Here is a 22190-nt window from a genome sequence, read left to right as displayed (position 1 = left end):
TAGAGCCGTCTTTTACAGAGTCAAAGTTTATAAAAAAATAACAAAATAAAAATAAATAACAAGTTCGGTTTCACTGCAACAATTCGCAGCTTTTGCTAAAAATACATAAGTCATTCTTTCTTTTTTTCTTTTTTTTTTGTATTATTTTGTAAAAATATAAATAGCTGGTTCAAAATATAAAACTAAACTGGCTTTATTTAAACATTCCGTGTTTTTTTTGCCAACGTGTAAATATCCATGTTTACACGTTGGCAAAAACGAAATCAGGAACATTCTGAATGGACATTTTGACTGGACAATAGGCATGTCGTAGGCAACATCACCCATGATTACCGAGAAAGTAAAAAAGAACATTGTAAACTTTACCGAAAATATTTTACACGCCGTTTTCGAAAATATTCTTTTATGTCAGCTCCACCAATCAACAGTATCGCTATGAGATCATCCTGCGCATTTATTGTTGCGTAATGAAATGGTGGAAGACCAAACTCATCACAAGCGTTCACATTCCCGCCACTGGCGATCAACTCTTTAAGTTTCGCACCATCACCTTTTTTCACTGCTTCGTGGATTTCAGTGGTTTCTAAGAGGTCTTCAGATGAATCTGACGATATCGAACATTTGCTTCTGGATGTAAATTTCCGCGCTCGAGCGTATTTTCTTTCTAAGCTTAGGAGATGTTTTTCCGAGGCTCCTTCAAAAGAAGAATGGGCTCTAATCCGACTGTATTCCTTTTGGTCACCCGTAATTCCTTTCCTATAATTTTGCTTCGCTCTTTGTTTATGTATTGAAGTTTTTACCGAGACCACACTGCTTTCCGAATCCGATGAACCAGTCACATTTCCTGATAAATTTTCGCTTGAACGGCTTGTCTGGTTTGGCACGGCTAAATATTCCGTTTTGTCGGCAGTATCGTTTGTTTTTTGTCGACCATTAAAAGAATAAGCTTTGGCAATACTTATCTTGCGACCATTTTTTATGGTTGGTAAATAGTTTTTACCTTCTCGTAAGTTCGATAGGTTTGACTCTGATTCCAAATGTTGATCATGTTTAGATAAAAATACTTCGAACTGGGTTATCGAGTCCTCTTTCTCTTTACTATTTATGGAGTTGTGTAAACGAGCTCGCAGTTTATTTTTCGACAGTTCATCATTTAACAAGTATAGAGACCTGGATCTACTTTGTGCCTTGGGTTTTAAAGCAGTAATATGAGGGTCATAACATGCCATATAGGTTCCTTGTTTTTTCCCTTTATAATGACTGGGACTTTTAACTTTACATCGCGATGTAGAATTATTTCTGCTTTTTGTTTTAGAACTGGAGCAATTATTGCAACTATGCTGCGCTTTGTGTGATTTGCTTTTAAAATTCGCTTCGCAGTCGCTATTAATGTCATTTCTTTCAATGGAACTGTGTCTGTTAGCAAAAAGCAGCATGACCTCGCTGTCACTGCTACTTCGAACATACTTTGGACCCAGTCTCTTCAGTGCATGTCGGTAGTTTTCTGTTGATAATACTGAATTTGTTCTGTTTTGATTTTCACGGCGAGCAGAGTTAGGTATTGGTATGCTTGAATTTTCACCTGAATTATGAAAGCCGATGCGATTCTTCCCCGATTTTTGAGTGTTGCTGTAGTTCACCCTGGGTTCAGTTTTGTCATTTCTTGCTCCTTGAATTAAAGTATGGACTCGCTTTAACGTCGAAACATCTTTTCCACCCATCGATAGCCAAGAAGGAAAGGAGGTTTGCTCGGCTGCAGCTAACAAGCGATTTTCTCTCTTCAGACGGCCATACAAACCTTTCGTCGAGTTTATGTAATGACCGTCCTTATTTCGCACAATATTGCAATTCACGTTAAACAAGTCTCGTCTGTTACGTATACCACTCGAACCGAACCGACCTGCGCAATATTTACCACCCGTTGAATTATCACTGAAGAAAAAATTCCGACCACTGTTGGAATCAATAATGGCAGACATGATGTAGCATTTCCAGATTCAGAGCAATTTTCTAAGCGAGAAATCAAGTAATACCTTGAATTGCTTTACTACATAAAAAACACAGTATAAAACTAATCAAAAACTGAAATACGAAACGATAAATTAATATTACAGACGTGACAGTATACAAAAAAAGCACACCGATGAAGAGTGTAAAGTCAACTATTCTATTTTTAGAGCGAGCTTAACAAGTTGCTAACAAAAAAAAATATTTAACCGTCGTCCTTACAAAAAAAGCAACCACGGGTTGCTATGCAAAGACATTTCCTAATCGCGCGCGACTGCCACTTTTTACACCACAATCTGACAAAATCAGAATGCAAGATAGTTTAAAAATGTTTGCATCCTTTTAGTAAACTTGTGAAAAAAAAAATAGAAGGTTTAATAAAAAATGAATGCAGGCTTAAATCTATTGCGCACGCGTAGGAAAGTGAATCAGATATGGAAGATTTAACCTAACTTGGTCTAATTTCTAGTTTTTTATGACAATAATATTATAGGTACTAATATCTGATAACCGTTGGTATTATTTTAAGCTTATTTTGTTCTTTGTGGCACATTTTAACAATTCGATCTTTACAGAAAATTTTTTTCATAAAAGTATTCTTTTCTGCTCAAACATAATTTCAGACAAACATTTAAAACGAAATTGACAATTCTTATTATTTTCCAATATTTTTTATTTATCTGATTTTTTTTTTTTTGACTGTAAGAGATAAAGAAAGGGTGAGGTGTAAAGAGGTCAGTTTTAGGGGTAATGTAAATTGAGACCTTAAAATGGTATTCGCTATAGAAAGATGTCCGCTATAATCTCACTTAAATTCTGCATTGAAAGCGTCCACATAAGGCTCTTTTAAATTAAATTGATACTTCTGGTTAGAAAGTCTAGCTAAATTTGCTAAAGTTGATTGTGGAGCATTGCCTTACCAAAAGAACAAATAATGTTATTTTTGCTCCAACAATTTTTCTTTTATAACCAAAGATTTTATTTTTCTTTCAAACATATTACAAATACCGCGGTTAAAATTTTTCACATCAGTGTTATTTTCACAGAAAGCATTCATTAATATTTAACGTAGTGTACTATAATATTTTTAACATGTTTAACGATCTTGTTTTTAAGTCTTGGCAACTAAAAATATTGATGAAAGAAGATGGATGGCGGCTATAAACAACACACGAAATTTCTTAAAATAGTTTGGTATTATTGATTGTTTTGATTTTGGGCATAAAATGAGAAACGGGATTTACCAAAATATTAAAAATTCTTCGCAAATAAATTGTATCAAATTATTGCAATGGGTTTTCTTGGCACCAGCCGTTTAGAACTCCGCCAACTGCGTGCACAGGTCTCTAAAGTGTGTGATATAGCCTTTTACAGGCTAATAAGAGCCCTACACGTAAATCAAGCGATACTGAGTAAAAAAATTAATATTAATAATAAAAACAAATATAAATGTTCTAATAAATATATATGAAAGGTAGTTGAAAATTTAGAAAAGAAATAAAGAATACAATCACTTACGTTACTTCTTTCTTTGGGAAATGTGTTGAAATATAACGTGTGTACAAGCCCGCGAAAATATCTTGTGAATAAACATAATATGAAGATCAAAGAGAAATTTCTTTCATGAAAAGTGTCGACGAATTCCGACGTTGCTATTTGATGTAAGAAGCGAACGACAAAAGTGGCAAACTGAACATATTATCACTATCACAAATATTGACAAACTGTTTAATTAGCTAAATAAAATTTGGATAATCAAGTACGTGCCTTGTTTATTTTATTAATAATTTTTTCTTACACACCGTAACATGCACGGGTTTAGGTAAATATAAACTTCACCGTTGTGTTTTCTTTGCTGCTGAGGCGTACTCTTATGTCAACAGTGTCCGTGGAGGAGAGCTGATGGTTGCGCGCGTATTTTAGAAAATATTTTGGAAAAAATAAATATTATTATAGTCAAAGCTTGTGAAGTGTTTCCGTCGTAATTAAAGCACAAAACGTTATTTTTAGAAAAACAAACTTTTCTCAGTGGAACAACAATCCGAGGAAAGGATAAGCATTTTTTTTTATCTAAATTAAAAAGGAAGTTTAATAAATGTCCAATAGTGTGAGAAGTGGGAAGGGTGTGTAATACGGCTCTATAAGTTCTGACAGGATAGCAGAATAACGCGTAAATACAAATGGATAAATTTCTAAAGCCATTTTTAAAAGGTTCTTGATTATGCTGCTTGCTGAAACAAAAAAAGAATGCCAGGTTTTATACTAATATTACTATACTGAAAACTTTTTAAGACGATTTTTTAATATTTCCTATTTCCTATTTTTCCTATTTCCTACTAAATATTTCACTTAATGATGATTAAAATTTGTCGCTGAGGTAGATTTTCCTATAAAGCGTTTAAAACTTTGGCTCTGTGACTAATATTTTGTACCAACTAAATTCTTTGGTCTGTTTTGTTTTTCTGACTCGATTTTTGTTTTTTTCTTTAGTAGTATTTATTTTCATTAATTTATTTTTATTTATTTATTATTATATTATTTATATTTATATTTATATATTTATTTTTATTTATATATTTATATATTTATTTATTTATTTATTTATTTATTTATTTATTTATTTATTTTTTAGTGCATTAAGAATCAAAATATCTCTAAAATACAAAGCTTTGATATTTTTTAGTTTACATTCTGAGTTGAAAATTTTATGTAAAATAAAAAAGTTTTATTTTATTAGCATGGTTGTCCTTTTTTATTTCATTGAGCTCTCTTGCTTAAGGGAAAATTGTTTTTTATGGATTATGCGAAGATTTCTATAATAGGTCCGATCTATTTCACTTAGATCTGACATGGTTTACTTACGGCTAAAAAAGATAGTTCATTTAGGGCCGATATAGATTTCGCCCCTGCCAGTTTGTTACGCTACATGGTTATGATACTTTCCGAGCTTTCGTGTTTATCAACTAGATACTTGCATGTCATATGTTTTGTGCCATGAATCTCGGGACATTAAACATTAAGGGGAATCATTCTATGAGTTTTGGACACCTAATTAATTTAATTTTTGATTTTTTTCGTATATTACACGGAAATCGGAAAATCGGATTTTCGGGCAATTTTCGGGGTAATTCATAAATATGTTGAATAACTTATTTGACTGTCAGAAACTAAAAAATGGTTATATTTGTTAAATGTTAAAATTCCTTCCAGAATTAAAGTAATTGAATTTGAAGCAAATAATATTTTAGACAAATTTTAAGCTTCCCATGATGTCACACAAGGTGCTGACATAAACAAAAATTCGTGGTTGCCATCTTGTTGCTTTTATGACGAAATGTGTTTCAGGCTTGATTCGATTTGGAAAAGTCCATTAAAAGTTCGAGAGGGGAGAGAATTCCTCCCCGTCATATAATGTTTGAAAAAGTCCGTACCGAACAGGGTTAATAAAAACAAGCTTATATTTAATGAGTTGTAACATTAATTTATTCTTTTTCCAAGATTTAAAATGATATGTAAGGATCGACTGATTTGTGATCATAAAAACGGCAATATCTCGAGATGGTAATTTTACATATGGAAATTTACATATATTTCCGATATTTAAGTTGCAAATATACAAGCTCTCATCACACAAATTCGATTTTTATCTTCACAACGAGTGCCATTATAAGTGCACGGTACAAAATCATTAATTTTAAAAGCGTCAACGCATGCGCCAAGCAAACAAGCTTGATGAGGCCGCTTACACGGATTCTCGCTAGAACAAGTACTGTGAATTTCCTTTTGTTTTAGTTCATGTGTGTCGGGCTTGCAATATCCTAAATGGCAAATTACTTCATCTCCAGAGCACTGCGAGTTGTCCAGACATGCCAGAGTGTCTTTTACTTCAGCAATAGTATGTTTGTCGTGTTGATGTATTAAACAGTCATCAGTCTTCACGCACACTCCTAAAACACAACATTTTTCATTAGAGCAGTCACCGTCGTTGATACAGTTTTCGCCGTATTCAACAATTTGTTCGATGCTTTTGTCCGTCGTAACGACGTCATTTTTGATAGTGTTGGTATTTTTTCTTAGATTGTCGTTGATGGTACTGCTCTCTTTTAGAAAAGAAACAGCAGATGGCAAAAAGTTTTTAATTCCTACGTTAAATTTACTCTTTAGATTCTTATTTCTTCTTTCGTCTGTCTCTTCTAGTCTGCGTTGAAACACTTTTACTTCCTTATTTTCTGTCAACTGCTTACGATTCGAGATTTCAAATAATAACTTGTTTTCCTCTTCTTTTAATAATTCTTTGATAATAGCTTTTAAGTTGACACTACTCGCACGCGTTGCCGTTTTGCTTGTTCCTCCATTTTTTTGTTTTGTAAAACAGTCACTTATAACACAGTTTTCCTCTTTTTCGCAGTCACATAGAAAATTTTTAGGCAATATTTCCTTGTTATTTGTCAATGCTTGTGTGGGATTGGTGGAAGCTTTCTTTACCGTTTTTTGATTGGCTAACGACACTGGATTAGTTGTTGTGAATAGAATTGTCTTCTGTTTCCTATTTACCAGCTCCATCGCTACACATTTCTGACTTTTACACTCTTCCCCTTCAAAACAATGATTGTTAGTCTCACAAAGTTTTGTCAAAATAATTTTTTGCAAGGATATGCATCTGCGATGGAGACACTCTTCTTCCTCTGCACAATCTGACTTTTTTTCACATTGAATCTTCTTGCAAAATCCAAAGATGCATGTTTCATGAGATTCACAATCTGTCGACAACTTGCAGGTAATGGGAAATGGGTCTAAACATTTTCCCTTCATACATACATCGGTGCCATTACAATCCGAATCCACTATGCACATATTGTCCACATTAAAACATGCTTTTCCAGTGCAGAAAAACTTTACGCAGTACCCAGAAACACATATCTCATTTGCCTTGCATTGACCGCGAAACTCACACGGTACTTTATCTTTTTTGCTAACACACTGACCACGATCACAAATTTCGTTAAGTAAACAATGACTTTCCTGGTCACACTTGCTAGTGTATCTTCTGCGGATTAACTTTGGAATACAAACCCCTAACTTTGGGTAGCAAAATTCATGCTCTGAACATGGACGTGTTTTCTTGCACATGCGCATACAGATTGGCGCAACGCATTTTCCCCACGGAAACAGGCAATCACTATCGGTTAAGCAAATAGGATACTTGAAGATTGACGACGGGTAACTCGAGTCTAAAATATAAACAAATATGACTTGTCATTTTTATTTTGAAGATTGTAGCATTCTAGCAAGTAATGAGCAATCTGTAGATAAAATTTGCTGTAACCACTTCAAGGGGCAGGAATAAAGAGAACATGGAAAATCAGAAAAAATAAATTTATCAGCATAGCTTTCAGATATAGTCTAAATCATCATCATTTTTAAAACGCAGGAGCTTAGCTTTTTGACAGTATTGTTTTTTTATTTAATGTTGGTAATTAGCTACGTGGTTCTTAAAAAGTACAAACTTATATAATCCAAAGAAATAAAAATTGTACAAACTTGACAATGTAAGAACGTATTTCACAATGAATTTATCATAAAAAAATCATAAAAAAAACCGAACGGGGCTAAATTATGAACTTTTTTCTTATATTAGGAACAGAATTAAAACATCCTCCAGCCTCAGATTTATTTTAATAATATAACGTGTATATTGCATTTGTAGATTTAGGTATTAATTTTCTCCATTCTCAACTTTAAAATATATTCTGTGGAGGATTTGTACGTAGTTGCAAAAAACTTTCTTTCGGGGTAAAAACGATTACAAATTCATTGCTTTTTGAAAAGTGTGGCAAGTAAAAAGAGGATAAGAGGACTGGTAAAAAGTTAATAATTTGGAGCCAAAAAATGCATTACATAGATTCAAATCCATTGTTTGGAAAAGATAGGTAACTAGATTATTATTTTTCTGTTTTGTGTAATATTCTTTATTTTCTGATTTAATGCTAATGTTTTCCATGTATATGACCCCCTGTATCTAAGCCCACAATAAAAAGCTTATAACTTGTATAAATAAGTCCAGGGGGTTACTTTCAGAAGTTTACGATAAGGTAAACCAAGATTGTGGACATAGTAACAAACCAACCTCAACAAAAAATGATAAAAATGCTGTTATAGTCAAGAGCGAGAAGAAGTGAAGTATTCCGACTAAATAAGCGCCTTGTTTGGGAAATATGATGGAAAATTATAACGAAGGGGAAATTTCAACAGTTAATCTTCTGCTAAAAGCAAAATTATAACGAAGGGAAGAAAATAACATATTTAAAGCCTATCCGCTTACGCCAACTGGAAAAAATTTAGATTGTTTTGAAAACAGAAAGTTTGTTACCGTGTGTACTTTTGACTTGTGCGTCGAAGTTGTTCAACTTGTTGAGAGAGTATTGCCATGACATACTGACACAAGCCGTTAGTAACACAAATATTACAATCATCATGTTGTTACTACACATGACTTTTCTTCTTCTGGATTTACACACACACCGGCAAACGCATTTTGTTCATTTGTTTAAGCGTTAGATTAACTGATTCACAAGCAAAGATGAAAATCTCACGGGTGTACTCTTGTGGTCCATCGCGTGTGACGCAAAGAAAAATGCATTATAGATATAATGGACACTGGGGGTCCCAAATGGTATACCTAGATTTTATTAGGAACTTTATTTTTAATTTGATCATCTTCTTACCCAACGGTCAATTGATTTCTCAGTGCTTGATAATCTAACCGTGTCCGGCGGTGAATTCTATCTAAGTAGGAATTAAATTTTTTTTAAAATATCTAGACTGCTTTCTAAGATCCTGAATATGTGATTTGGATGATTTCTTTTTCACTGTATCTACATCTGCCAATTTAACCACTGCCGCCAGCATGTACATTGTTGACCTAGTCTAAGCTAGATGTGCTCATATTTTAACATTATTGAGCCTTCAATGTTCTTAATTGAGTTCTTTCAAAGAGCAATACGTGGAAATAAGTGTTTCTTAGTAATTAGGCTTTTTTTAGACTCACGGGTTTAGTACGTTCTTAATGTGTTTATTTTTGGCAAAACCTGAACCTCAACATTCCTTTTAAAAAGCTTCTTGGACAAAAAACATGTACGCTCTACTAAGCACATAAATGTAACAATATCCCAGTTCCTGGGACTGTTTTTCTCTTGCGATCATGCGGTGATACTGAGTGCCTTCGAGACAAATTTAAATCTTAAAACACTACCTAATTTGGAATTTTGGATATGAACGTTTACAGATGTCAAAGTCGTTGCTCTTATTGGAACAGTTATCTCTGAGTAAAGAAAACAACAAAAAACAAAATGCTTTTGTAAAGATTGTTTTATAATTGTTAAATTCTCGGAGGAGGAGTGTATTAAATAAGCTCTCCTGTTTTAATTATATACATAAATTTTAAAGTCACACATTAGCTGGTATTTTAACTTCGACAATGTACGGAGCGACAACAGAAGAAAAAGATCACCGTCAAAGTTCATCTGACGAAAGTGACGATGAAAAAATAAAGTTGACAAGTAAGTTAGAGTTTTATTTATATTTTATAACATTGTTCGGTTTTTCTTAAAAAGCACAGTGAATAAGGACATACAGACATCTGATAACTGGAACATATGCGACAAGCAAAACCGTGGGTGTATTTTTCACTCGCTGATTAAACACCTAAAAAATTTTATTTGTTTTCATGACTAATCTTAGGCTGGACATGTGCAAAGTAAGAATACCTTAGATTGAAGCCTTTTCTCGCTTTTTTTTTAAGAAAAGTATGTGCATATTCTTTCAGAAAATTCCTAATGGTTATGTTCTGCAAAATATACTGCTCGTGCATAAAACAGATGAAAAACAGCAACGTAAAAGACAAGCTTAAATATTATCTCAAAATAAAATCCTTTGTAAAAGTCGGTAAAGAACTATTAAACACATTTTGATGAGGTAGTGGATTTTAAAGAAAATAAAAATGCTGAGATAAAGCTTTTTTTTCTAAGCTTATAATTGGAAGGATATAGGGAGAATAAGTTTTTTAAAGCAATAGAAAAAAAAAATTAACTGCTTTTCCTATCAATAAAAAACATTGCAGATCTCAACAATAATACGTCACTCCTTCTTTGTTGTTTTTATTAAGAAATGTTTTTACTAAAACGCTACGCAAACGTTGTAAAAACAAAATGATTCGAAAAAGGCAATACGCTCATTTGCGCCCTAAATATGAAGCGTTTTCACAAAACTTGTCTAAAATTATTTTTGAAGCAAATAGTGGAAATTAAAGACGAAAAAATAGCATAGCAACGCCCATAGCAATCGACTTTATTCGAGGGCTTTCCTGCTTCTTCGTAGTTTTTAACGCTTTTAGGCCTCTCAAAACAATATATTACGGTTCTGATTGTTAAATGCGGAGTTAAAGCAATCAGGGAGCTGCTCTAACGATGTGCCCTGCAAACTAAACTCTGGTCAACCTTGTCCCTTCTTAACATTGAGGCCGATGCTTGTTTAGCCGTCAAGTAGGCGCTAGCGGCTTAGACTTAGACAAGAAACCCTTGCCGACGAAGTTGAACTCTGGTCTTCGGCATTAGGTGCTTTAGAGGTCAAAATAATGTTATGACTTCAAAATATTTATTAATAAGTTTTTCTCGGCTTTTTGATCGCAGTTTTTACTTCCAGTTATTCTTCCGAGAAATTACCCACTTTATCTATATTATAATGCCCGTATATGTCTGTCTGTCTGTCTGTCTGTCACACAAAATGGTAGCGTAGCTGCGCAATAGCGAGAAGCACGCAATGCGGTATAAAAAGGACGGGCGAACCCGTAGATTTTCCACGGGCTAACGACTAGTCCTATAAATTCAGCATCTGTTCCGTAAATTATGATTCAAATCATTTTAGTTAATTCATGGCTGCGACGCTTGCGAAACACAAATGGTCGAGAACGCGCTTAAAGTCGTGTATGTTATTATTCAGCTATTTTGTTTGGTGTCAAGCAGGAAATATCATATTTTGCCTAAATTTTGACTACTAAAGTGTTACCATGGCAACTAATTAAAAAAACTAGTCGATGGCCTGTGGAAAAATCTACGGGTTCGTCCGTTCTTTTTATGCTGAATTGAGCATTTTTTATTTATATATATTTATCTTTTATATATAAAATTGCAACAATTAATTGTGTGAAAGCTTCCGCCTTGAAAGATGTGTTCTCTTATATAACAGAAGCATATGTGCAAAGACTTCACGAAAATATATTTCGGGGAAAATTACTTTTATAAGCTCCTTAAGATTTTGAAGCCTAAAAAATCCAGTACTAAAAGTTATTTGTTTGAAGCTCCGGCCTCTAGTTTTTTATAAACGGATTTCTTTCGAAATATATTGTGTATTGTGCAAATGATGTACGTGTAATCAAATTTATCTTAGAATTAAAAGATGGCGAAAAGAAAGAAAGCGATTCTGAAAGTGATCAAAGATTGGACGATTATTTAAAAGAAAACAAGGACAAGATCAAGGCGAAAGCCAGAGATTATGGCGAAGGTTTCTCAGTGATTGGTTTATCTAAAATCTTGTATGGCCATCCCATTGAAAAGGTTTTCTGGTTGATTTGCTTAATCGTTGGTATATCCGTTGCAGTGTGGCTGCTCCATACTTTGGTTGTCAAATACACTGGGCATGAAACATACATCGACAGTAGTACCATTATCACATCCACAAATATATTTCCAACGATTACTTTCTGTAAAAAGCGCATGCGCAAGAGTACCTTTTGCGGCTTTGGTATCGCCGGTTCAATTCAACTGAGTAGCTTGATATGGAAATCTTGCGAAAGAGACAATTCCTCGAAAGTTGGAACGTGGTCTATGTCAGCTTCGTCTGGTTCTATAAGTTGGAAAAACGCGAACTACCGTGTCACGTGTCTGTCACGTAATTTATGCATGAATGCAGATATTAGTCAAGAATATCTTATTAGCACTCCCGGGATGGGCGACGATTGCTTTACGTGGAATTACAAGGGAGATTATTTTAACATGCGTGGTGAGATTGAGTTAGAAATTGGCATCAGCAGCAGATTTTTTAACAAAGATAGGGATGTTTTAGAAGCTATCATTCATGAGTCTAAAGATTACCCGCTCTCACAAGACAATGCAGTCCGTTTAACTCCAACGTTAGATTACGTTTTAACCTTCCAGAAAACAGTAAACATTCGAATGAAAGCTCCATTTCACTCCGACTGCCAAAAATCAGACAAAAGGAATATATTTCCTGGAAAGTACTCTGTTACGAATTGTGTAGATTCTCTCCAGTGCTTGGACGTGTTGAAACAATGCGGAGATACGTATGATTTTTGCTGGAAATTCATTCCGAAAGATATTTATGAGAAGTATCACAGCAACAAAACCATCTTCGACATTTATCAATGCTTGCGAGAAGCCAATATTTCAGATTACTCTGCGAGTTGTCGAACACCATGTAACGAAACAGAATATCACGTGACTTCTTCTAGCTACCTATTAAAGAAGTCATCATGGAGTACTAGTTTTACGCTAACACTGAAGTATCAAAGTCCGTATGTTTATAAGAAGGTTGAAGAAAAAGAGTTATATCACTGGGAGGAGTTGTTCAGTGAAATAGGAGGTACTATAGGCTTGATGTGTGGATTCTCTATCTTGTCAATCGCTGAAATATTCGTCTACCTGCTGTTACGGTGCTCGTCAAAGTTTGCGAAGTAATAAAACTCTCGAAACTTTTTTTATATATTTTTGCTAACTTGTGTCAAAATATTGTTCACGATAGGTAAATTTAGTTAAACAATAAAAAGGGATGTACGGCCTTTAAACATTCATTTATTTGCTGCAACTCCGGGACGGGGCAGAAATTCGGAAATTGCAACCACATGCAATTGAGAACGCCGTTTCTATCCGAGTAACACGCAGTGCAAGTTTTTCTGAATTCACTTGTCCATGCTTAGATTTTTTTCGACTCTTATAGGTTATTTAGTCGACTCTTAGGTTAGTTAGTCAGATCTAAATCTTAAGAGGTACTTAAGCGTTTTTATATTAGTTTGTGGGATTATTTGTGCTAGTTTATTTTTGTATTATAATTTTTACATTATTTCATATATCTATATACGCCAGTTCTGTCTGTCTGTGACTTTTGCAAAGTGGATAAAAAATTTTTGATAAAGTCTATAAAACATCGCCTTTAAATTTGTTCTGTAAATTAGAAAACTTTGACGTTAAAGCAATATGACGTTAAAGGAAGGTATATTAAGATTAGTAAAGCCATTGCATTGCACTTTTAAATTTAAGGCTAAATAACTTGGAAACGGGTGAAAATAACTGACGTCATATCCTGTGTGGCTAACAGAGAGGCGTGATTTCATTTAGGACTGGACCCGATTATAAATAATGACATCACATCGTGCAGAAAGTTTAGGCGAGCGCAGAGAACGTTCATGTTGAGACCTATAGCTTACATTAAATCTCTTTTTGTATGTAATTTACGTTTAAATCTTTAAAAAATGGTTAGTTGCTCTGCGTTTCGATGTACCAATCGATCAGAGAAGTGTAAAGAAGTAAGTTTTCACAGAAGAAAGAACTCAAAAATGGCTAAACAAAATACGTCGTACAGGTGATCTACCAAGCGATCAAAGTTTTTATATTTGGTTGGCGCACTTCACAGATAGTTCTTTTAAAAGAGATCTCCAGGAAATAAACTTCCATATTAAAATATTGCCACTTTGTAAAAATGCTATTTCAGCTAGTGAACGCAATCAAAGTTTCTCATTTCTTCTCATTTCATTATTTGTACTTATATCCACAGAACACAACCAAATAACATTTGTACATTTTTATATTAAATAAAAGAACATTATACCAATTTCCAATACAATCACCGACAAAAATGTTTTCTAGTTACACATGTATCTTTCGTAGCGCTCAAGTTTCTATTCTTTGTTTTTCAAAAAAGAAGCTTTTTGATGGCAAATCTTTTTGATGGTAAATGTACCCATTTTCTTCAATCTTTGTTACTGTTTAAGGCTCCATGTAATGCTGATAATGCAGTTTCTAAAAAAGCTTTGTCAAAACAACCATTTATAAATCAGTAGCTTCTGCAACGCATTTATGACCTACCATAATCATAAGAATGAATTTTATTTATACAATATTAATACCCCCGTTTTACTAACTTTTCATGACCCAAACATTATTCGATCTTGCGATCACACATATCAAAGGGATACCGAGAAAATTCCAACGTTACATAAAATTTGTTTGCATTTGTGCGAAAAAAAAAAGCGCGTGCTGAGGAAAAATATTGCTGAACTGTGAAATAAAAATAAATTGGCTTGTAAAGTAGGAAAAGCTTTTTTACTGAAGCAAATGATAAAGTTTTTTGACGAAACGAATGTTAAAAAAAGCCATTAAATATATTTTTTATTTCTTTAAATAGAAAATATTTTGCTTAGAACGTTGCTTTGAGTCAGTAAAAGGAAGCTAGTCACTTTGCATTATTATTACAGGGGCTACGGGACGGCTGTTGGTTTTCGTCTTGAGTGACTTACACGAAAGTCGAGCTGATTTCCGGGATGTATGTAATTTACAGACTCGAACATATAGATATATCTAGAATTTTCATCTTCTCCAGCCTTGGTTATGTTTTCATCCAGAATGAGTCTTGCTGAAATATTTCTTGGTAATATACTTTCCAGAAAAAAATACTGAACCAGCGAGCAAAGTGCGCTGGCCTGTTCATTGCGCAAAACGCGTTTGCCGGAGTTTTAATATGTGCGCAGAATAAACCGAATGTGGGCATTTTAACCGGTTCGTAGCCCCATTAATTTCTCCCTTGTGAGACACAAGAGGTTCGAAGTCGTGTGGCTGTAAGTCTTTTTCATGAAGAAAATTATCCGATTCTATGTTTCCTAAGTTATAATCTTCGTCATTATTACATGACGTCTTATCAACGAACAATGTAAACAGTAAGTAAACAAACTTTTAGAAGGTGTGCTGCTGAGCTCACGGACTTTCTGCACGATGTGACGTATGCTGATTTATTTGAACCTAGTCCTCTCGACTTTACGCGACCTTGCAAATTTATTTAAAATTGAAGATGTTTACAGACCCAATTAAGGTATAAATAAAGATTTTTAACGATTGTAAAAGGTTTATTCTGACATATTTATGTATTGTCTTATCAAAATAAATTTTTTTTTCAAAAAAAGTTTTTTCACTGGAGTGCCCCCTTAAGTTGGAAGTGAGAAGTGGAGTTGGAAGTAAAGAGAAGTTAGAAGTAGAAAATGAAGGCTATAAACGAAGTGTTTTTCTTTATACATATTTTCTTAGTAAAGAATGTTGTTTTCTAAAAAAACAAAAGGAAACAGTAACAATGATAATAACAAATAGTAACGTAAATAGTCCATATTCTACATCTCCCCCTCAGATTAATAGTCTGTTAATCGATGTCGGTCCGGAAGAGTGTTTATCGTTCATTTGGGGAAACGTATTTCCGGTTTCAGGTTCATAAAACTTCTTAACTGTATGTGCTCGAGTCGATCTCCTCGCCTGATGAGATTGTTCCTCGGTAGGAGGTTGACGGATATCTGCAGCACGCAAAGGAGGTTGGTTGTCGGCTACATTTGTTGAAGGGTGAACATTTGCTGCACGCGTCGGGGATTTTATTGGGGCTTCACGAGTTGGAGGTTGACCTTTGGCTCCGCACGTCATAGGTTAACATTGGTTGACTGCGCCAGGGGTTTGGTGTTAATTGTGCACATTGGAGGTAGAATGTCGGCTGCATGCGTCAGAAGTTGGTATGTTACATCTTTTACTGTTCCGTGAAGCAGATGAGGCTGGTATTTTTGGAAAAATCTGGCTTGCAAAATGTGATACGCCCAGTGTCAGCAACTTTGACGTAGTATTGATCTTAATCACGCACTTCAACGACAACACCACTTCCATCCCATCGCGTAAGATACTGACCAGATTGGTTCTGGATCAGTACTTGATCAGCCACTTCGAGTTGAGGGAGTGGTCGAGAATGTTCGTTAAGTTTTTCAAGCGTCTTGGCATAGCGAGTCTTTAATGATTCTTCTTTCAGTTCCCATGCTTCCTTCCAACAAGGAAAGACTTGGTCGTTATCGAACAGCTTAATACCCTTTCTGATGAAAGGGAGGGTATCTCGGAGTTTATGACCGAAAAATACCTCAGATGGGGATAGATTGCAACCTGGATCAGGAGTATTACGTTTGAGTAGTAATGCACGAACCATTCGGTCAGTATCGAGGCGTCCTTGTGAATCATTATTATCCATCAACAATCTCTTAATCGACTTGACAGCAAGTTCGGCCCTTCCATTGGAGGATGGCAGGTAGCTGGAAGAAAAACGGTGCCTGATGCCCCACTTCTTGAAGAATGCTTTGGTTCATGCAGCTGTAAATACTGGACCACTATCACTCACCACTTCAACTGGCACACCAAATGTCATGCACAGTCTGCGAAGAGCTGAGCAGAGTCCTTGAGCGCCAGCACTATCACTACCAGGCTGAATTTGAGTTTGTTCTGTCCAACCTGATAACCTATCAGCAGATATGAGGTAGTAAGGTGCCTTGTAAAAAAATAGTCGCATGCTATAGATTCGAATGGAGTCGTTGGGATATGCGGTTCGACAGGTGGTAGCTTTCCGTGAGATGGTGCGCATCTATTGCACTGAAAGCATCCATCACGTGTTAACTCGATATCCTTCGTGATACCAGACTAGTAAACAGAACACCTGGCATGGTCCTGCATTGCGGTTACACCCTGGTGTGTAGCATGGAGGGATTGCAGGACTTCAGCTCGGAGTGATTTTTGGGACGACAACGCTATTGCTCATCATTGTTACTTCATCGACAATATGTAGTTGTTCTCGTTGTTTCCAGAACCAGGGGCGGATCCAGTCTTGAATTTAGCAGCTGGGGGTCCTGGGGGGGGGGGGGGGGGTGCTGTAAGCGGGTACAAAAATCGCCGAAAATTGTCTTCCGATTTATCTAGTTATTAATAAAATAGACAAAAAGAAACGCGCTAAGCTATAAGAAAATCTCCTAAGAACATTTTTTATAAGAATAAACTCTCCGTCCTACACGTCTTATTTAAGATAGATAAAAGCACTAAAATTAACAGGGATTAACTACAATAAAGTGAGACAATTGTGAATATATTTCAATATTTATAAACTCTTGCTGTTTCTGCCAATATCAGGCTTCATCAGCATGACTAGGTGAATCAAATGATCACACCGGCCATGGACAGCAAAACGAAACACAATCATAACAAAAACAATAAGAATATGGAAAGATCAGAATAATAAAGATGAAATGTACATACATGTGACATGATACATACACACCTTAACCCATGTATTTGTTCAGATATATTTGTTTATTCAAAGGGCTAAACTCAAGTTTTGTTTGAACTTTAAAAGAAGAATTACGAAGGGCAGTTTTCTGCTTTTTGCATGCTGAAATAGGAAAATGCAACTTTCGCTTAAGAAAGTTGCAACCTAGAACAAGGGGAACGTAATGATTTGGCTTGAAGTGTACACCAGACTTAACGATAACTTCATAACAAAATAAAGTTTTTAACTGATCTTCATCAGGTAAAATAGATGGGCGTGGCAATATACACTGTGTAAAGAGAGTTCGAAACCGTAACAAGCGAACTGTGGGTAAAACGTATTAATTTTTCTCTTTATTACTGTTGACAAGGCAAGTATTGATAGAAAAGGAGACCATGTCTTGGGGGTACAGTTGTTGATTGCTTCTTTTGTGATCTACCTGGTTACTCCTTCACACACACGCCTACTGAAGGTGAAAAAGGTGGTGCTCTGTTGTATGTTTCTAATCACTTGCAATTTATTGAACGTCTTGATCTTGATACACTTGCATACAAAAGCAGTGAACTTGAATCTAAATTCATTGAAATTATACAGGCTAAAGATAAAAACATGATTGTAGGATGCATTTATAGACACCCCTCAATGTCTGTTGATGAGTTCAACAACCAATTTTTAATGCCCCTTCTTGAGAAAGCGTCTTCTGAAAATAAGCCAATCTTTCTCCTTGGTGATTTTAATATTGACCTTCTAATGTCCGAATCGGTTAAAGAAGTTTCTGATTATATTAATATTACCTCCCAGTTTAATTTAATGCCTCATATAATTTTGCCCACAAGAGTCACTGAATCTACCAGCACAATTATAGATAATATTTCTTTTAACTCTGCCAAGTGGGATACTTTGTCTGGTAATATTATTAATTCAATATCTGATCATTTCCCCCAGTTCTTGGTGTTAAGAGATTTGTCTGCTGTCAATCCGGCTCATGTATCTAATGATATTTATGCTCGTAACTGGAAAAAATTCAGTCATGATGCCTTTCGCACTGAACTACAATATACGGATTGGGATGCTATACTTCAACTAAGCACAGATGATCCCAATGTATCGTTTAATAATTTTTACAACAGTTTCAACAGTCTTTTGGATAAATACGCTCCATTAAAAACGACTTGTAATAAAAAAAGTAGAAAAAAATCCAATCCTTGGATTACTAATGGTATCCTTACCCCTATTACTAAAAGAGACCTTCTTCATAAACGTTTTTTAAGAGAGAAAGATCCATATTTTAAGTCTCTCTTGTTAGAGCGTTTCAAAAAGTACCGCAATAAAATTGTAACTCTGTGTAGATTGAGCAAGAGTAATTTTTTCAATAAATATTTTAGTGATAACCAAAAAAATATTGGCAACATTTGGAAAGGTGTTAAAAATATAATTTCTGTTCGTTCTTCTGCTTCTGCTTCTCCAACCCGTATGAACATTGATAACTTGCTTGTCACTGATCCAGTGACAATTGCTAGCTCTTTTAATAATTATTTTTCATCAATTGCTGACAATATAAGAATGGGCATCCCATTCACATCAAAACATTTCTCTTCCTTCTTAAAATATTCTGTTCCTAATTCAATGTTTCTTTCACCAACTGATGATATTGAAGTTCTCCATTGTATTTCTTCCTTGGACCTTGGTAAATCTTCTGGGCCATTTAGCATTCCTGCCCAAATTTTTTCTACTGTTAAAACTGAATTATCCCTTCCACTCTCTAAACTTATAAATTTGTCTTTTACTTCAGGCATTTTTCCTTCTAATTTAAAAACTGCCAGGGTTATCCCTATTCATAAAAAAGGATCCAAATTGGAACTTACAAATTATCGACCTATATCCTTACTTTCAAACATTGATAAGATATTTGAAAAACTTATATATAAACGGGTGTATGGGTTTCTTGAAGCTAACAATGTCCTGTATAAGCAACAATTTGGTTTCAGAAAAAATTACTCAACCTGTCAATCACTAATGAATATCTCTCAAAAAATTATGGATGCTCTTGATAAAGGAAATTATGCATGTGGAGTGTTTATTGATCTCCAGAAGGCTTTTGATACTGTTGACCATGAAATTCTGCTTACAAAGCTTCATCATTATGGAATTCGAGGTAATGCTCTCTCTTTATTTAGGTCCTACTTAATAGGTCGTCAACAATTTGTGTCTTTAAATGGAGCTAGATCAGCAAATAATCTTGCCAGACATGGTGTCCCTCAAGGCTCTGTTTTAGGACCACTTTTATTTTTAATTTATAAAAACGACTTGAATTGTGCAATTAACTATTCTATGGTACACCACTTTGCTGATGATACAAACCTCCTGCATTTCAGTGACTCTTTGAAACAACTGGCCAAACAAATGAATTTAGACCTCAAGCTTCTCTGCCATTGGCTGAATGCTAATAAGATTTCTCTTAATGCTAGCAAGACAGAATACATTATATTTAAACATGCACATAAACCTCTTAATTATGATTTTAGGCTTCTCATCAAGGGCTTATGCCTAGTGATTCTATTAAATATCTTGGTGTTCTATTAGATTCTGATTTAAGCTGGAAGACTCAGATCAATAATACTGTTGCCAAGCTCAAGAGGGCTAATGGAGCTTTAGCTAAACTTCGTCATTTTGTGCCTCAAAATGTCCTTATCCTAGTCTACTATGCCATTTTTCATTCCCACCTGCAATATTGTAATCAAATTTGGGGTCAACCAAATAGTCTTGATGTTAATCGTATTGCTGTTTTACAAAATTTTGCTATCAGACAAATGACTTTTGAATCTCGAAGAGCATCATCTAGTATCATCTATGGCAACCTGGAAATCCTCAAATTCAATGATATTGTCCAGTGTCAGAACATTCTGTTTTTGCATAAGCTCTTTCATGATAAAATGCCTGCTACTATCCAGAATACTTTTGCGGTTGACTTCAACCATGCCCAGAGCACTCGTGCAGAAAAGGCTGGCTTGATCAATCTTCCTACTGTCAATACCGTTTGTTTTGGTAAAAATTCTATTAGATTTAACACCATTAAATCCTGGAATAAGATACAGACATCAATGACTAAAAAATTTGTTTCCATAGATTACTTTGGTCTAAAAAGTGATCTAAAGAAGTATTTTATTGCCTCTTATTAATTTGTAACAAAATTTCCCTTTGTTCTCACACGGTTCATTTATCTGGTGATTATATATGTTCGTGCCGTCTTGTGTGTCCTGTGCCGTCTATTGTACTCGTCCAAGGGTGGCCTTATCCTCGTCTTAGCTTCTGCTATTAGGTAAGGTCTCCCTTCAAAAATAGTTTGTTTGTTTTTTCTCTTCATATTAAAATTTATTTAATTATTTGAACTGTACAGCTATTTTTGATTAATAAAATTATCTTATCTTATCTTATCTTATCTTGTTGTAAAAAGCACTCCCTCAACTAGCTTTTTGTAGCGAATATACTGAAATCCTTTAAATAAATGCAAGGTGTGTTATAGAGTAAAAAACATACTTCTCACCTTAAATCAATAATTCCGTTATCTTCACACCTCGCCTCAGATGGAATGTATATATCTGCATCTGAATTCCGATGAAAACTTTTACCAACCAAGGGATAAATATCCCCGGATAACAAAAATGTCCGAGAATAAACACTTTCTGAAAGTTCTTTTTGCATTTTACGAACAGATTCAACATTATCACACTTTAAATCAGTAAGCACCCGCATCAACATGTCTGCAGCAGCCATGATAGTACGGAAGGAATCCAAGCCAAAAGGCATGAGTCTTTGACTAATCCTGACGGACGAGAGTTAAAACTATAGCCTAACAGATTATAAGTAACCACGCAGTACGGAACCTAAATTTTCTACGCTGGCTGCGGCTCACATATTGTTGGACTACGCATAGAGTGTGAAAATTACGTCACGATTTTGACATCACATGCCCCTTAGGTGAGATGGGGAGGGTTGCGGGCCATAGCTATTTGATTTTTGACTGACTGAGTGACTGATTAGTCAAAATGAATCAGTCAAAAACTGTAAGCTATAATTTGCAACCCTCTCAGTCTATATGGTAGCGACGTCACAACTTTGACGTCAACATCGGCATAGGCGAAATGGAGAGGGCTGTGAACCATGGCTTTTCGCCGTAAATAAATTACAATCTGATTTTTTAACGCGCTCCGTCGCAACACCTGGATCGTCGACATCATTCGCTTGGCTAACATTTTTCGTCAAATTTACACTTAGTCACGCGACTTATCTGACTAACCCTGGATCCGCGCCTGAGAACTGTGATATGTTTGCAGGCATAGTGGCTTGTGATGGGGGAATACTATCTGGGTGTGATTGGTCAGGTTTTGATAATCACGGCCGTGGTGCATTGCATGTTTAACAATGTCCCACGTTAGAGATCTAAAGTCGTTTAGGTTATTAGCAGAGATATAAGGCAGTTCAGCTTCCATGGTATCTTTGATGTGGCAATAAATGCTGTCCAAAGTCAATGCATCACTCGGTAAATTGTCATCATCATAATGTCGCGCAGGTTTCCGGGAGGTTGCGTCCGAAAAAAGTTACTCTTGCCTGGAGCATGGATGACCGAGAAGTGCCATAACAGGGTCCTCTGTTTAAGACGGAATAGTAGTGGATTTGCGATCTCATTGAGGGTTCTGTCGCCAAATAGTTTGAGAAGAGGCTTATGATCTGTAACAATGATTAATCGATCGCATCCTTGCGTGAAGTACCTGGTCTTCTCAAGGGAC

At 35.2% G+C, this 22190-nt stretch overlaps 4 protein-coding genes across 4 annotated transcripts; 2 read left to right on the top strand and 2 right to left on the bottom strand.

Moving 5' to 3' along the window:
* Positions 1 to 353: 353 nt before the first annotated feature.
* On the bottom strand, positions 354 to 3678 carry LOC130614048 (uncharacterized). The gene is made up of 2 exons (XM_057435446.1): positions 3526 to 3678; positions 354 to 2010 (listed from the first exon to the last, which is right to left on the bottom strand). The coding sequence occupies exon 2, from the start codon at positions 1977 to 1979 to the stop codon at positions 363 to 365; it is 1617 nt and encodes a 538-aa protein (XP_057291429.1). The 5' UTR covers positions 1980 to 2010; positions 3526 to 3678; the 3' UTR covers positions 354 to 362.
* A 1784-nt stretch (positions 3679 to 5462) lies between these two features.
* On the bottom strand, positions 5463 to 8562 carry LOC130614046 (uncharacterized). The gene is made up of 2 exons (XM_057435445.1): positions 8378 to 8562; positions 5463 to 7238 (listed from the first exon to the last, which is right to left on the bottom strand). Exons 1-2 carry the CDS (start codon positions 8496 to 8498, stop codon positions 5608 to 5610), a joined length of 1752 nt encoding a protein of 583 aa, XP_057291428.1. The 5' UTR covers positions 8499 to 8562; the 3' UTR covers positions 5463 to 5607.
* An 845-nt stretch (positions 8563 to 9407) lies between these two features.
* On the top strand, positions 9408 to 13155 carry LOC130614050 (acid-sensing ion channel 5-like). The gene is made up of 2 exons (XM_057435448.1): positions 9408 to 9566; positions 11452 to 13155. Exons 1-2 carry the CDS (start codon positions 9485 to 9487, stop codon positions 12756 to 12758), a joined length of 1389 nt encoding a protein of 462 aa, XP_057291431.1. The 5' UTR covers positions 9408 to 9484; the 3' UTR covers positions 12759 to 13155.
* A 4223-nt stretch (positions 13156 to 17378) lies between these two features.
* Positions 17379 to 20582, top strand: LOC130613442 (uncharacterized). The gene is made up of 4 exons (XM_057434786.1): positions 17379 to 17385; positions 17816 to 18763; positions 18824 to 19737; positions 19929 to 20582. Exons 1-4 carry the CDS (start codon positions 17379 to 17381, stop codon positions 20580 to 20582), a joined length of 2523 nt encoding a protein of 840 aa, XP_057290769.1.
* The last annotated feature ends 1608 nt before the right edge of the window (positions 20583 to 22190 follow it).

This window comes from Hydractinia symbiolongicarpus, chromosome 11 (assembly GCF_029227915.1).
Source record: "Hydractinia symbiolongicarpus strain clone_291-10 chromosome 11, HSymV2.1, whole genome shotgun sequence".
In the NCBI taxonomy this organism is placed as follows: Eukaryota; Metazoa; Cnidaria; class Hydrozoa; order Anthoathecata; family Hydractiniidae; genus Hydractinia; species Hydractinia symbiolongicarpus.
The sequence above is the reverse complement of the archived record's forward strand: the minus strand, read 5'-3'. Positions and strand labels throughout refer to the sequence as shown.